The sequence below is a fragment of the Antrostomus carolinensis genome, unplaced genomic scaffold (assembly GCF_000700745.2).
Source record: "Antrostomus carolinensis isolate BGI_N321 unplaced genomic scaffold, ASM70074v2 scaffold2018, whole genome shotgun sequence".
In the NCBI taxonomy this organism is placed as follows: domain Eukaryota; kingdom Metazoa; phylum Chordata; class Aves; order Caprimulgiformes; family Caprimulgidae; genus Antrostomus; species Antrostomus carolinensis.
This window is the reverse complement of record NW_010334778.1, coordinates 1-15,928: the sequence shown is the minus strand read 5'-3', so window position 1 is coordinate 15,928 and position 15,928 is coordinate 1. Positions and strand designations below refer to the sequence as shown.

At 51.5% G+C, this 15,928-nt stretch overlaps 1 protein-coding gene across 1 annotated transcript; it reads right to left on the bottom strand.

The window, feature by feature from the left end:
• Positions 1–265: 265 nt before the first annotated feature.
• L3MBTL2 (L3MBTL histone methyl-lysine binding protein 2) lies at positions 266–14,518 on the bottom strand. Its single transcript, XM_029086564.1, has 16 exons — positions 14,255–14,518; positions 13,879–14,012; positions 13,406–13,529; positions 12,344–12,423; positions 11,296–11,413; positions 10,800–10,934; positions 10,012–10,100; positions 8,172–8,403; positions 7,369–7,445; positions 6,736–6,840; positions 6,144–6,291; positions 5,160–5,242; positions 3,081–3,315; positions 2,241–2,306; positions 1,191–1,313; positions 266–375 (listed from the first exon to the last, which is right to left on the bottom strand). The coding sequence occupies exons 1-16, from the start codon at positions 14,478–14,480 to the stop codon at positions 266–268; spliced, it is 2,085 nt and encodes a 694-aa protein (XP_028942397.1). The 5' UTR covers positions 14,481–14,518.
• Positions 14,519–15,928: the final 1,410 nt, after the last annotated feature.

Sequence of the window (15,928 nt, the reverse complement as noted above, 5' to 3'; positions counted from 1 at the left end):
AAAGCCAAGCACACACAACCCCAGCAGCCATCCTGGTCGTGCTCCTCAGCGTGACCCTTCTGGAGTTTGTTTCCCAGGGCTTAAAATTACAAGTCTGGGGAAATTTTCTTGCGCGCCAGGAAAGCAGAGTTGGGATGTTGCAGGGTGGTCTGCCTAAAAAAAGGAAAGGCCCTTTTAGTTTTCCGCTTCCCTTTGCCAGGACTTTCTCCAAAGAGTCACAAGGTGAAGTACAGGCTGCTGTGGGCAGCTGGAGGATACCCCAGGATCAGTCTGTGACCTCCTGTTTTATGCTGCTGATGGGAACAGGAAGCTCTGCGGCTCCAAACTCTGCTATCGAGGGGTCGATGGTTTCTTCTTTCACCTGCACGGCAATGACTGGCAAGAGACAGAAAGAGAGGGAAAAATAAGTAAAAATCAATGCATGCTGCCTTGATTTTTAACGCCCCAGGTTTCCAGCCCCCTCTTGAGGGTCCCTTACCACAGGCAGCCCTGTCTTGCTGGCACAAATCTATCTATGGTCACAGCAGCAATCAGGACAGCACTAAAGCCTGGCAGCACTCAGCTGCCTGCTCCCAAGAACAACTTCTCCTTGGGCTGAGGGAGGAAAAGCCAGTGTGGTCTATTTTCTGCCTGCCTGGAGGAAATTAAACCTTTGTGAGCAACGGAGCCCCATGTGCACAAAGCGCCTTACCCACCCTCCACCAACACCCATGAGGCTCGGCAGGTGACCCAGCTGACAGATGCTCTTCTGATCACCACATCTCTTGGTGCTCAGCAGGATGGGCTGTGTTCACATACTGTGACAGCCCTTATGGGGACTGGGATGCAACAGCACACTTTGACACGTCTGTCTTGGCTCTCCTCCCTAACTGACTTCATACAACCAGACTGCTCAGGATGGCAGCCAGGCCCTCAGGAGGCACCAACAGTACCAAGATATCCAGCTGTTCTGGTGCCACCAAACCTTCCTAGGAGGCAAACCTTCCCAGGGAAAGTAGGCAAAGGCTTTCTTCCACTCTCTCTGTCTCTGGAGGAGTGGTGAAGGACACTTGTCTTGTGCTGCCTTTCTGTGCCTGGGGACACCCATGACTTAAAGGGCCAAGAGGCAGCACAGGCCTCAGGAGGGCTGGTGGCATGCAGGCACATGTGAAGGAGCTGCATGTGGCTGCTGGGCAGAGTAACTCCCTTACTCTCATCAGGTGCTGGCTCTGGCAAAGCCTTGCTGGCAGCTTTTGCTTCTCGTTTCATCTTCGGGGCAGGCGGCTTCTTGACGGTCTGCTTGATGTTGCGGGCTTTGGCAGGTAACTTTTTTCCTTAACAAAGAGATAACAGAGCATGGGAAAAAAAAAGTGTTTCTTTTCTCCTTGAAAATATGCAACCCTGCTCCACTGAGAAACCACAGGCCAGGGACCAGCACAACTGACCAGCAAGCTACAAGGTCATTAGCTGCCAACTGGTTACATGACAGAAATGACCTACTGGAGAAAAGCTCTATCGTCATAATCTCAAAATACGCTCCTCCATGTTCTCCTTCATTAAAGGCAAGGCACTTCAGCTTAACTTCCGAGGAGCGGTCCTGTTGGAATCAGCCCGGAGTCAGCTTTGCTTACCTGTCTGGGTCTAGTCCTAGGCAATGGGCATGTTGGCTCCAAGGCACAGACACCGTAGCATTAATGTTTTCATTTTTAGCTGACGTTTTTATTTAGGTTGAAGGTCTTTATATTCTTTAGATGTCCTTTCCTCTCCACCCCCCAGAAAGGTATTTCTTGCCTGTCTACACGATTTGCCACAGCTACTGCAACAATGACAATAACAATGAGATGAAACAACAACATGGACCAGCCCCACTACTGGCCTCTTCAGCCATGTTAAGGCCTTCTTTCCCCGAGCACAAAGCAGGCAGGGCTGCTCTCCAGCTGCAGCAAACAAATCTCCCTCTGACCGTGGACACAGTGGGGAAAGCAGCACAACCTCATGCCTGGAAGCAAGCGCCATCTGTACCTCAGCCAACAGAAAACAGCCTGCAAAACAGATCCTTCCCACACACACAGCTCTCTGCTCTCTTAGGTAATGGCAGCAGTTAAGAAGGATGAAGCTGTGCTGTCAAACCCACAGCTGACTGAGGGCATCTGGAGCAAGACAAGGCCTCTCTCTCCTGCTCTGATGGGACATGGACAGGGTTTCTCTAACTGGGCCCAACCTGCGAGCGAGCGGGAGGGCACTAATCAAACATCACTCACTCTTCTTTCCATAGGGTTTCTTCTTCCTCTTGGGCATCTCCTTGGCCTTCACTGGAGTTGTGGGCTCTGTCATGGAGACGAGAGGGAAACGAAAGCCAAGTCCCATAACCAGGAGGTAACTGGGATGAAGTGACATGAGCGAGAAACAAGATATACCCGTCCCCCCGAGCCAACGCCCTCTTCCCGAGACAACCAGCTGAGGGGAAAGCAAGGCTCTAGCGCAGTTGCTGTCTGTGCTTCCAGGCCAGGGCCCAGGGTGGCAGGCTGGGGCAGCAGAGGGGAGAGAGGCCCAGTAGAGATTTGGCAGGGGCAGTAAAGAAACAAGATTCGTAGCTTTGGACAAGAAGGAAAACATCTGCAAAGGTGAGGCAGTGGCCTCCCTGCGACAAGGGAAGGAATAAATTCTTCAGAGGGATGCTCTTACCTTTTACAGACAGAGTCAGAGAATTGCTGAGAAAAGGGAGCAGGGCTGAGCTCCCCCTGCTACCTGGCTGAGGTTGTAGGTACACCCCGTAAAAGGGAGCTGTGCAGGGACAGGACAACCTGGAACTCTACCTGACTTCATCAGGAGCAGTTCTCTGTTGGTATGCAGGTGGGGGACCAAAGGGAAAACAGAGCCAACCTCAAATCTCAGGCTGTTTTCTCCCTACCACAGACTCCTCCCTCTGCCAGCTGCTGGAATGTGTGGCAGCAGAGGACAGCTAACGGTAGCCGGCACAAGTCAATGAGGCAATTTTCTTTTCCTTGCTACAAGGCCCCAAAAGGAGGAGCCACTCAGAGAGCAGGAGGAAGGAAACCTTTGCCTCTAGCATTAGAAACCACAGTCAAATATTCACTCACCTGGAACAACAGGCGGTTGAAGCTGGTAGCCTGTCAGCTCGCACCACCCCACAGGATAAATGTCTGGAGACTCACAGTCCACCCACTGGTCATACTCATTGTCCCAGCCATCAAAATGGATGCTAAGGAGACGGTGGACTACACGCTTCACTGTGGCTACGCAGATGAGCCGGGGCTCCATCAGGTCCACTGCTTCCACCTTCATGCCTGCCTTGAAGCCATGGTTTGGGCAGTCCTGCGTGCAGAAAAAATGAAAAAAGAAAACCCAAGGCCATTGCACCCAGTCCAAACCCACAGCCACGCAACAGAACCAACCAGTAGCGTAACAGAACGGGGCACATGTCAAGAGATCCAGGGCTGGCTGTGTCCTTAGTGAAACTCAGCCCAGCCTTTAGAAACAAGATCCTGACACAGGGGGAACAGCAGATGAGGGACACCCATTAACATGAGACAGCCCTGGGAAATGACAAAGATGGGCACAAGCCCAGGTGCTGCAGCAGTTTTGCTGATGCAAAGCAGACCCCCTCCACTCAAGTGCGCATCGCATGTCCACAGACAATAAGCTGTGCAGAACCCAGCAGCAGCCTGGAGCTCTTGGAAACACTAGAGAAACACTCAGAGGGACCACAAAGGCACGTGGACACTGCCTGTCCCAACCAGCCAAACAGGAGCTTCACCTGGAGAGCACACACTTCTGTGCCTTGGGCTCTCCTCAGAAGTGCTGACTGGCAGCAAAGAGCAGCCCAGTAGAGACATTGGATAGTGTCTACCCTGACTTCAGGAAGGCTTTTGGCATTGCCTCCTGTAAAGATCCTCACAGAGAAGCTGAGGGAAGTATGGGCTGGATGAGGAGACAGTGAGGTGGACTGAAAACTGGCTGAGTGGCTGGGCCCAGAGGATGGTGATTAGTGGCAAGTCTAGTTGGAGGCCAGTAATTAGTGATGTACCTCAGGGGTCAATACCGGGTCCAATCCTGTTCAGTATCTTCATTAATTATCTAGATGACAGGACAGAGTGTCATGTCAAACTCAGCAAGTTTGCTGATGATACAGAACAGGAAGGAGAGACTGATATACTGGAGGGTTGTGCTGCCATCCAGAGGGATCTTGACAAGCTGGAGAAATGGTCTGACAGGAACCTCATGCAGTTCAACGAAAGGAAACGTAAAGTCCTGCACCTGGGGAGGAACAACGCCAGGCACCAGCACATGCTGGGGGCCAAGTGGCTGGAAAGCGGCTGGGCAGAAGAGGGCTGGGGGGTCCTGGTGGACACCAAGTTGAACATAAGCCAGCAATGTGCCCTTAGGACAAAGAAGACTAATGGTATCCTGGGCTGCATTAGGAGGAAAGTTCCCAGCAGGTCAAGAGAGTTGATCCTTCCCCTCTACTCAGCACTGGTGAGGCCACACCTGGAGTGCTGTGCCCAGTTCTGGGCTCCCCAGTACAAGAGACATGGAAGCACCTAAGAGTCCAGTGAAGGACCATAAAGATGATGAAAGGACTGGAGCATCTCTCCTATGAGGAAAGGCTGATAGAGCTGGGACTGTTCAGCCTGGAGAAGGCTCAGGGAGATCCTATCAATGTGTATAAAAGCCTGAAGGGAGGGTGCAAAGGTGGTGCCAGGCTCTTCTCGGTGGTGCCCAGGGACAGGACCAGAGGCAGCGGGCACAAAGTGAAACACAGGAGGTTCCCTTTGAACATCAGGAAACACTTTTTACTGTGAGGGTGACTGAGCACTGGCACAGAGTGCCCAGAGAGGTTGGAGTCTCTATCCTTGGAGATACTCAAAAGCCATCTGGACATAGTCCTGGGCAACCTGCTATAGGTGACCCTGCTTGAGCAGGGGCATTAGAATCATAGAATGGTTAGAGTTGGTAGGGACCTTAAAGATCATCTAGTTCCAACCCCCCTGCCATGAGCAGGGACACCTTCCCCTAGACCAGGATAGAATCATAGAATGTTGGACAAGATGACTTCCAAAGGCCCCTTCCACCTCAACAATTCTGTGAGAGTCAGAGCTCTTGTGCTCCTCCTTGCTGACTGCAAGCATCCCTACACATCTCTTTCTGGCAGCACTCACTGTGTTGAAGAGCCGTGCTGGAACAGGTCTTGATTTAGTCGTTTCCAGGTAACTTTCCCAGTTGAAGGTCTTTGCATCTTGTCCTGCAACAGGAAGAAAAGGTCAGTGGGAAAAAGGCAGTCACTGGGGAGATAAGCTGAAGGAAAAGGCAGAATAGGCTGGAAGGAGGCAGAGCAACTGCTTGCAAAGCAGTTTCATTAACCAGCACATACAGTCTGATCTTGGACGCAAGTCTAGTGCACAGATTCCATGGCAGTCCAGCACCCACCTCCCGTGGGCAAATAGGGAAAAGCGCGAGCTGCAGCTCTGAACACCTGTGTCAGTCCATATCCAGACCACAGAGAAAGGTGAGGAGAAGCAGCAGGCAGAAAGAAGTACGTGCAAAACACACTACTAAGACCAATCTTTCTCCATCAGGAGAAAGAAGGAACATCTCCAGCAGGACCATCAAAGAAGACAGAATAGCACTGCACAAAAGTGCTGCAACACAGAAATTTCGAGCAGGCCGTTTTGAGTACGACCAGATGAGGCAGTAAAAACACTGCTAGGGGGATTGCCTCTCAGGATTTTGCAGAAATACCCGTCTCAGATTCATTCATACAAGAATAGAGGTGACTCCTGCCACTTTTAAGTACCCAGTCATGCAGCAATGGCTCTACTTGTCCCTTCCCACCCTCCTTGTTCTTTAAACCTTTGATTCTGTTCAGTTTGGGGATCATACACCTTTCCCACTGATCCACCAGGAGCCAACTACCATGCCATTAACGCCCTCTGGAGATGTTACATCCTTCCAAAAAGTACCAAGACTTGGTATATGGGCAGAGCTGAAATGGACTGGCTCTCTGAACCAGCCCTATCTCCCTGAAAAACAGGCAGATGGGGACCTCGTGGTTTTGATTCATCTGAACCTGACACCTCTCCGAAAAGCACAGCCCAGCAGGTCTGCATGCAGGTTTATACCACAGGGCAGAGTTCAGACCTCACCTTTTGGAGGGGTCAGATCAATGCTGTTCTTCTGACAGAAGTTGACAGGGAAGATGGCGTGTGAGGAGGCATGATAGCAGAACCAGTCAGAGCCATCGGCAGATGTGGCTCCATCAATGCTGATCATGAGATACCCATCCAAGAGGACCTGAGATTGGAGCGAAGGGCATAAGTGTAGAGCTTTGCTTGCTCTAAAGCCTCTCGTCTCAAAGGATCCTCCCAAGACTCCCTACAGATGGATCACAATTGGCACTCCCAAGAACTGGAGAACAAATCTTCCCTACTGCATGCCCAAGGGTAAGGGAAAGGTGTCTGAGTCACACACACTGGACAGTTAGCTTGCAGACCAAGCATGCTCATATTCATGGGGTGCACTTAGGCACACATGGACAACTGCTGGTCTCATCAGCTTCTCAGATCTCTGAGGTAACACCCCAATTCCCTCCACACACCAGCTGCCTATCTTTCTTGACAGCCCTCTCCTCTACCTCATGCAAAATTCTACGTGCCCTTATTCATCTGCAAAGACCTAAGGAGAGGTTGGGTTATCTCAGGTAAACACAGTAGATCCCCTTCTGCCCACTGAACTTACCTTGCAAACAGTGGCCACACAAATGTTGCCCAGATTCAGGGGGTCAATGGCCTCCAGTTTCATGCCTTCCTCGAACCATCCACCTTCAGCATAGACAGCTCGTACCTAAGGGAGACTCTGGTATACCATGTGCTGCCAAGGGTATGGGACAATCCCACCCCGACACCAACGAGGCCGAATGCAAACAGGATTAGAGCTTCTTTACTTGTCTCAACCCAAGTTGGGAGGGGCAAGAAGAAAAATTACAAGAAATACAAAGAGCCAGCCAAACCAACAGTGTTTGTGTCAGCAATCTCCTGCCAAGGATCTGGTCAGTTGGAGAGCCAAGCCCAGCACTCAGCCACCGCTTCACAGCAAAGCAAGCCTCCTTCTCATCTCTGTCCTTACCAGCATGATCCAGCTCCTTGGCTGAACTAGTCCCTCCCATGCCATCACCTTCCCTCTCCAACTCAAAGTTCCAAGCAACTGCTCTTCCTTCCATTGTATCCCTCAATCTGTCATTGCCTTTTAGTTCTTCCATCTTTCCATTTTGATCTGCCCCTGCCCAAGCACAGCCTTGACACCCCAAACACCTGACTGCCCTGTAGCTGAGCCGTCCTCAACAACCCACACAGCAAGGCAGACGTGTCCTACCTTCCTAAACAGATAGGGGACAGCATCACAGTAAATCTTCCGGAAGGTGGGATGGTTTGCCATGTCACTGCGTTTTTCTTCTGGGAGGAATGGAAGAAACAAAGAGAGGTAAGAAAACTGCAGCAACTGCAGCAAGAAAACACACTGGCTATTAATTATCTGGTGAGAACTCAGAAGCTATAAAAAAGCTAGATCAGAGACCATGAAAAGAGTAATAAAGAAAAACTAGGTCAGTCCCTCTACACCTTCCCATAACATGGGCTGTCACGTAGGGCTTGCTCAAAGCAGATGGATGATCTTCCTGAGCACTAGTGATGACACCTCTACATGCAACTGTAATCACCAGGGAGAGGCAGCAAGGAAGGGAGATGTAACCAAAAGGATCAGTAGGGTTCAAGTCTTGATTTTTCTGCCAGTCTAAGCTGATCAAGAATTCCTCTTGATCAGAGGAAAAGCCCAGAAAAAACGGAACCTGATGGCATCCAGTTTTACAGAAGCCAGCATGAATTTCCTCAAAAAGACTATAAACATCTGTGATGATGCAGACTCTGCATTCTCACGCTGTGGGGACAGATGACCTGTTTCAGGTAAGAAACCCTACAGTCCCCCTGTCCTGACCTGTGGCAGATCACTGGGCTTTTATGCACCCAGGGGAAAAAGCAGCAGACACACGACTGCATAGACCTTATCTGTCAGGTCTTGAGGCAGCTCCCTGGCTTCCAGCATGTCAAGACTGGTGTCAGCAGCAGGGCCCAGGCATCTCATAGCAAATCAGAAGATGCTTGTGGTGGTCTGATCCCTACCTGTCTTCTTCATGCTGTGGCCCACTCTCCGTGACCAGCCCACAGGATGGATGAGGGGACTCCACATGTGGCACCAGAAGTCATCATCACTGTCGCCATCCTCATAGAGGAGTCTCAGTCTGCCCCCAATCACCGTGTCCACCACTGCCATGCGCGTCCGGGAAACGTGGTTTTTATCCACCACCTCCACTCGCATGCCCTGCCGGAACGGGTACTTCATGCTCTCCGCCATCTGGCAACGACCAACAGAGGAGGTAAGAACAATTGCACTTGGTGTTTTCCTTCCCCAAACACTTCAGAGAACAGCCTTCCCCACAGACACCCTAGCCAACACCCTGCACTGCCCAGAGCTGAATGGGAGACACTTCTGGGAGGTGGGTTCACCAGGGGGACAGGGAGCTGCCAGCCCCACACATGACAGCACAGTTGGGCATATGAACCCTAAGTGCCTCCTGTCCTGTGGCCTCGTAACAGCTACCCTCACCCTGGCCCAGCAGCCAAGCACAGCCAGCACCTCGTGTGAATCTTCTGAGCATAAGAAACAGATGTCACTTCTGTTTTTTTTTAGCAGGAGCTGAGTGGGGAACTGCGTGCCTTTTTCAGCCATTAAAGAGACCACAAGGGTTTCAATGCTGAAAGCAGCCAGAAGTGTAGCTTCCCAAAGGGTAAGAGGATTCTCAGCTGACTTTAAAGGAGATCAGGCCCTTAGTTTATCTTTTTCACTCTGAGCAGAGGTTGAGCAACACGGTGATTATCTGCCAACTCCACCTCTGATGGCAGAGTTACTCTGCAGTGACCTAAAGGCACAGAGAAAGAACTGCCTTTTTGAGACGTCCAGTTTGCTGATAGAGCCTAGCCCTACACGTCCACAAATTCCCAAAAGTGTTTAAGAAAACCACGTGACATTTTGGCACTGTGATCCCAGAATGCTGTGCAGCAACTAAGAGCAACAGTTCAAAACAGACTCAGACACCCAAAATGACCTACCCCTGAATCCAGAACAACTTTGAAGGGAAGGTCTCCCCCTTCCACCTCCTGTTCATTAGGCGGGAGTTGGGATGCTGGGAAGAGAAAGATACTGACAACATCTGTCTCCCTTTACCATGGTGTGAGCTGTTAGCTACAAGCTGTGGCCCAGGAACAAGCAGCTACGAACATCCTCTCACCTTTCTGAGAAGCAACAGGGGAAACACCAACTAGGTCAAGGTCTCCAGCTCAGCGTTACCAATTACCTCACACATTAGAAAATCCATCACCTGCGTTCCTGCCTGCTGTCTCTGGGACCATCTTCCTTATCTGTGGTTTACAAAGTTGCCAGGGACAAAAGCCTCTTCTCCCCAACAAGGTCTAACCTCAGTGCAGGCTACACAAAGCAACCACAAGAGCTACAAAGCTGGCAAGGCCATGGCACAGCTGCTTCACGCATTTTGAGGGAGCCTGCGTCCCTCTCGCTCCCCACAGGCTGCTGTGCTACCAACACTGAAGGCAAAGGCTTCTGACTCTCAGAGCCATTCCCCAGCACTGAAACAGGGCAGGGAAAGCCCAGGCTGGAGCTGCACTGCCCTCTCCCTGCAGCAAAAACTCATCCTCAAATCTTCCAGCAGAGCCTGACACGACAACAGCTTTTAAAGACCCAAAGGAGAAGCGGTTGTGCTGACCACAGGGGCTGTGCCATTACCTACAGGACGATGACAGATGTCTCGCTGCCCCTGCCCTGCCCAAGTTTCAAGGGCACACATAGAGGAGTTGCACAGATCAGAACGAGAAGAGACATGCTGCACACACATCTCTCGGCTTCGGCTTCATTTCCACACACAAAGTGACAGCCTCCCACATTTACCTTGATGTGGAAATCCACTGGGATGGTCCTGGCTCCCACCAGTTTCTTCATGAGGTAACTTCTCCAGTCAGTGTACTTGGCGTGGATAGCTACGTACACACAGGGAAAAAGCACATCTTTATGACTTAAGGAATCAGAGCACCACACTACATCTTTCTTCCTCTCTGAGAGTCCATCTGCATTAAAATGTCTTCTTCACATTCAGGTCCAATACTTGCTCTCAAGCAGACCCTGTTCCGCAAGCTCGCCCTCACGGCTGCCTGCAAGGGATCACCAGTACAGAACAGACTGGGCCAAGCAGACACCCAACTCCACCAATCTGGCTGCAGAAGTGGTACTAGAGCAAAAGCACATGAGCCAAACCAAGCAAACCTCAGCTTGCCAGCATTCTGCTAAACTGGCATTCCTCTACAAACTGCTAGCTGAGCAGGGGGTGGATCCAGCGCACTCCCCAGAGACACTGTCCAGGGGGTAGGACAAAAAAGTTCCCCCAAAGGTTAAGTATAGCCACCACGTGGGTCAGAATGAGGAATGGCCACCTGCATCAGCCTCCGTCTGTAGGTCTGACACCAGCTCTGCATCCAGCACCCCTAGGGTCAACCACAGGGAGATGCAGAGAGTCCAAGCAGTCTCCAGCTTCCCAAAGAACTAACTGTTCCTTGTAACACAGAGCACAAATGGAACTGGGGTCCCACATACCGTGGGGGCACCTGTCCCCACTGCACTAGGCATAAACCAAGGCTCCTCCATGCCCAGGCACATGCTGAACCCTCCCGCCCCACACTCACTTTGTGGTGGTACCAGGATTTTGCTGTTGATGGCACACCAGCCAATGGGGTGAATATCCACCATGCCCAAATTGCACCAGAAGTCGTGGCTGGCGTCATTTTCGAAGCCCTCGTATCGTAGAAGGGCCCTGTACCCTGCCAGGACAGAGCAGACAAACAGAGAAAGGCATTAGAAGCCAAGAATTTCTCCTCTCCCTCTTGGGCACCACAGGCTTATTCCATACAGCATGGCCTTCAGAGCTCTGCATTGGTTATCAGAGCTTCTCCAACCATTCTGGAGGCAGAACCGCCCTCGCAAAGAGCCCAGCAACCAGAACAGGAACCAGATGCTGTTTCCTCCCACCCCCACACCATGGTATTTCCTGTTCCAAAATCTCTCAGTAATTGCAGAGCTCCTAAGAGCTGCTGTTTTGCTTGAGCAGATACACTCAACTCTTCAAAGCCCCCCTCAGAGATTAGCCATCCCCAGCTGTCAGGAACTACATGGGAGACATACCTACAGTATGGATGACAGAGGCAATCCAGTACACGCGGCTGGGGAGCACGGCGTCACTGTTCAGCACTTCCACTTTCATACCTTTCACCACATCATCCCACTGATCGAAGAGAGGCACCTGAAGGATTGAGGCAGCCACATTGGGAGAGGGACACTGACAGTCAGAGCAGGGCTCAGGCCCTCACTCTGGCTTTCAGAGCCATGTTTTAGGAAGCTACACTTTCTTCTTAGGCCCAGGTTTGCAAGCCTTACCCTTCCCGTATCTGCCAACGGCTTGAAATGCAATTGAACTGTCCCAAATATCTCACTGGGGTGTTCACAGAGGATCCCAAAAGGCTGAACACTGTAAAGCAACACTGAACTATTTCACTGCCCGCTGTCCTACTATCCCAAAGTAGCTGCTGCCATTCCTCTATGGTATCAAAATCCCTAACCATCAAACTGCCATGTCTTCCTGACTGATCCTCAAGAAAAACACAATTTTGTTAGTATTTTCAGAGATCACAACTCAAAAGCAACATCACAAGTGAGTCTTAATACACAGAGAGGCTGGGGCTGCTATAATACCCAAGAACTGCCATTCCTCCATGGATCTGCCTTGGCTACTTGGCCCACAAGGACTGCAAATCAGCATGCTAGGAACCAGACGTGCTGAAGGACAGTTACTGCCAGGCCCACATCAGCAGAGTTCCTCCCTGCACATCACCCTGGTACGTGCTCACTCACACAGACTGCAACGGCAACCAGGAGTTTTCTGCTAACCCCCCCAGTCAGAACTGATTCTGTCCCAAGCCAGCCAGCACTAAGCCATCACCACCGGCAGTACTTCTACCAAGTTCCCCTCTGCTTCCTCCCCCAAAACTCCTGGTCCCTCTGAGGGACTCCCAGTCTTAGCTCTGAGAAGCCCAAACTTCTTTCTTTGCATCAGCTGGGGCTCAATAACCAGCTCCCCAGGTCTCTCCTCACCACCTGTCACAGGAGTATAGGGGATCCCCATGCATATGGCATGGCCCATGCACACTGGGAGGCACAGCAAAGAACTACTCACGTGTTTGAAGCAGCTGACAGGAGCTGCCTTGAAGCCATGCTCCTGCAGGTACTTTCCCCAGTCAAAGCCCAGGACGAGTGCTATAAGCAGACATGAGAGAAAAAAAATCAGGTGAGATTATAGGATAGGTACAGAGTGCTCAGCTACCTCTGGACTACAGCTTGCAGCCACACTGTGGCCTGCTCTGGGACAGAGCACTCTGCCCCAGCACAGAAGGACTCTGCATTTTCCGTGGTGGGGAACTAGATCCCATGAGTGCACAGGGACCAGTCCCCACAAGAGGCACAATATATTATTAATCAATTCTTGCTGACACCTGCTTTTGGGGAAGGAGGGGCAGCAAGGACAAAAAAAAGGGGTCAAATCCAGCTCAGGGCTGAGTGGCAACTGCATCATGTCATCACTAAACCACTTTGTAGCTTTGCCGCTCAGCAGCAACCCTGCAGGGACACATAAGCAGCGCTTGTTTCCCCAGAGGGTGCTGGGAAAATCAGAGTGGAGCAGTGAGATATTAATCCCACAGTCACTCCTGATCCAAGGCTACAGCTCTGCTCCAGTAGCAGTCTGCTGAGGGATCAATCCCTGCTGCCACCCCCTGGGGCTCACTTTTGCCCGAACACAACAGCTCACTACTCCTTCAGCTGCAGTGCCTGGCTGTTCCCCAAGCTGATCAGTGAATAACTCGGCTTAAATACAACTCCCCCCGGGCAGTGGGGCAGCGAATGGCTGGGAGCAGCAGGGGGCCTTTAAGTCAGCTTTGCTAGTACCCTGTGGGACTGTGACTAAAGAGCTTTGCGCTTCAGTCCGAGTCGCACGAGGAGCGAGGATGAGGCTGCAACAGGGGATGGACAGGAACCCACCAGGGCTCCATTAGCACTGGCAGGGAGAGGGAGAGAGACACCCCCGGTGTCCTGCCAGTGCTGGAGCAATCCACACACATTGTTTCAGTACAAGGCAGTGCCCCAGAGGGGAGGAAGAATAGACTGTAGAGCTTACAGCTCTCCAGGTGTCCCTATTTCTGTGGCTTCAGTAGCTGCATCTCCTCACACCTCCTACACCCACCATCCTGGCCTGTCAGCGTCCCATCTGCCAGCTGCCCTGTGCCCTGCGAATGGAGGAAGGCCCCGATCTTGGCTGACCAGGCTGCCTTGTGCAGGACTTTAGCTTTCTTTGTTGGTGGCTTCCCCTACAAAAGAAGGAACATTAGGAACATTAGTGGCACAGGAGAGAAAGCCAGTCCCTGTAACTGGCCAGAAGGGCATGCATCTCTTCCTTGGGACAATTTTCACATTGCTACAATTGTTACTAATGCTCACAAGAAAAAGAAGAAACAGCAGGTAAAACATCACTATGTCCTGCCCCAGCTTCTAGGGAGCACCACCTTTCAGCTGGCATGTGTTCTCTGAGGACTTCTGGCAGGAAGAACAAGGCACTGGTAATGGCACTCTGATCTTTAACTGGACAGCAAACACCCACCCCAGTGTATAGGCACTTCCTGCTCCATTCCCAGGGAAGAAGGAAGAGGTTTGACTCACCTGCAATCTGGCCAGGATGCTGGCCTTCTTGGAGTTTGAGGAGTAGCTTCTGGAGCAGGAGACGCTGCAGAAACGTTTGGTCTTGGAGAAGAAAGCCTCCCTGGTGCCCACAATCCCACACATCTCGCACACAGCTGAGAGAAAGAAGGCACAAAAACATGAGCAGTTGGCAGGACTGGTACACTACACGGACAGATCTGAGCCCAGGGAACCCTCATCACACACACACCCAGCTCCCCCAGGTAGCCCAGAAAATGCAGTGTCAATCCAGTGCTGCCCCAAAGGATACTCCAGACGCAGTCCCTTGGGTTTCCCTGAGCTCTCGTTCTCTCCATCACACACCTGCTTTAGGTAGAACAGGCAGGCAGGGTAGTACCTGGTTCAGACCCACTGTCCTCTGCGAGCCGGCCTGTGGACAGCTGGTGCACAGGAGAGGTTGGAACCTCTCCCGCTTCCCGATCGGCCACCTCATCGTCACTGGACTCATCCAGACAGGAGCTGCTGTCACTGCCCATGCTGCTGTTGTAGCCCCGGAAGCTGTCATAACCCCCAAAGATGTCCAGTTCATCATCCTCCTCATCGTCATTGCCTTCCTCCTCCATCCGCTCCAAAGATGAAGTCTTGTGGCAGAGCGTAGACACCAACTGAAAAAAGAGCCAATCTGCTTCAAAACAGACATTTTACACCACACCCCACAATAAAACTGCCTTCAATAACGGGGATCTCCTAGACCAGGGAGAGGCCTGCAGGAGGGCAATGAGTCTGAGTAACAACCCTAAAGGCAGGGGTGTGAATCCCTAAGCAGCGAAGACATTACCCCACAACAGGTCCCTTTACAGGTGTTTCACAGGCTGCATTCTGCTTACCAAGAGCAAACAAACAGCCACAGAGCTGCAGCTACATGGAAAAAGGTCTGTGGAACAAGGATTGAATCCAGGGAACTACACTGCCATGATGATGAAGACAGAGAAGACTGTGTCCTTCCAGGCACTGTCTCTCCCAACAACTGCACAATAGGGCAGACACCATCAATATTGAAGTCACTGCAAACTTGAGAGCAGAGCGCAGAGCTGCACGCTCTGGCCACCATAGCTCACAAGACCAGTACAGCCTGGAAATCAGGAGGACAAACTTGACTCTGGAGAAGGTTCATGTTCTTTGGAAACTGTGTAGTCCACAGCTGACCTCAGTTCAGAAGCTGCATCAGCAGGATGACAAAACGTTTGTTGAGAGGTTTTTTTTGCCTAAGACCAGATGTGCCCGCAACTAAACATCTTCACCTGCTCTTTGTACTTGCTGTTACAGCAAGACAGCGGAGAGGCAGTGACTGAAGAAAGAGCACAGAAATCCAGTGGCTGCTTCTCAGACTAGAAGAATCTCAAACCAGGCTCCGAGTAAGCGATAAGGTGCTGTGAAAGGGTGTTAGCAACTCATGAAAAAGCAGCAAGGAGTCAGCGTCAGCACAGGGAGTGATGGAACAGAAAGGTAGATTGGAACAGCCCTACAGGATACAACTGGCCATCAGAGCGGGCAACAACAAAAGATCAGCAGCAAGTCCATCACCTTCCAATGCTGAATTCCCTCCAGTCCCTGGCCCCTGGGTATTATTATTATAGACACATGAACAGGAAGATCAGAGTTCACTCACTGCTGTCTCCCCACATCCTCCCCGGCTTTTATACAAAACAGATCCAAGGTACCCAGGTTGTTCCCTGAAGACAGGGGTTGCTCTCCTGCAGGTCCGCATCCTCAGACAGCATTCCTGATGTCTGAAAGGCCTGAACTCCTCAAAAAAGCACATTCATCTATTTCTCGCCCGTTTCTGGGGGTTCACCTTCCTTCAGCTTAAGGAAGCATCTGCAGACCGCTTCTCTTCCACCAAACACGAATGAAACATGCGGACATGTTACAAGTTCCCAGAGCTGACAAGCGAGGACAGCACCACCGGTAACCTCCTCAGAGAAGCCAGCGGGACGCAGAGGCCAATCCCACCCCATCCCGTCCGGGTCGGACACATCATCCCTGCCAGCTCCGGCACCGGCCCGGCCCC

Coding starts and splice junctions, on each gene's coding strand:
- L3MBTL2 (XM_029086564.1), bottom strand. CDS start 14,480: ATGGAGGAGGAAGGCAATGACGATGAGGAGGATGATGAACTGGACATC. Junction 3,316..5,159: donor CAGCACGGCTCTTCAACACA/GTGAGTGCTGCC, acceptor TTCTGCACGCAG/GACTGCCCAAACCATGGCTT. Junction 376..1,190: donor AGAGCCAGCACCTGATGAGA/GTAAGGGAGTTA, acceptor GTCTCTTGCCAG/TCATTGCCGTGCAGGTGAAA.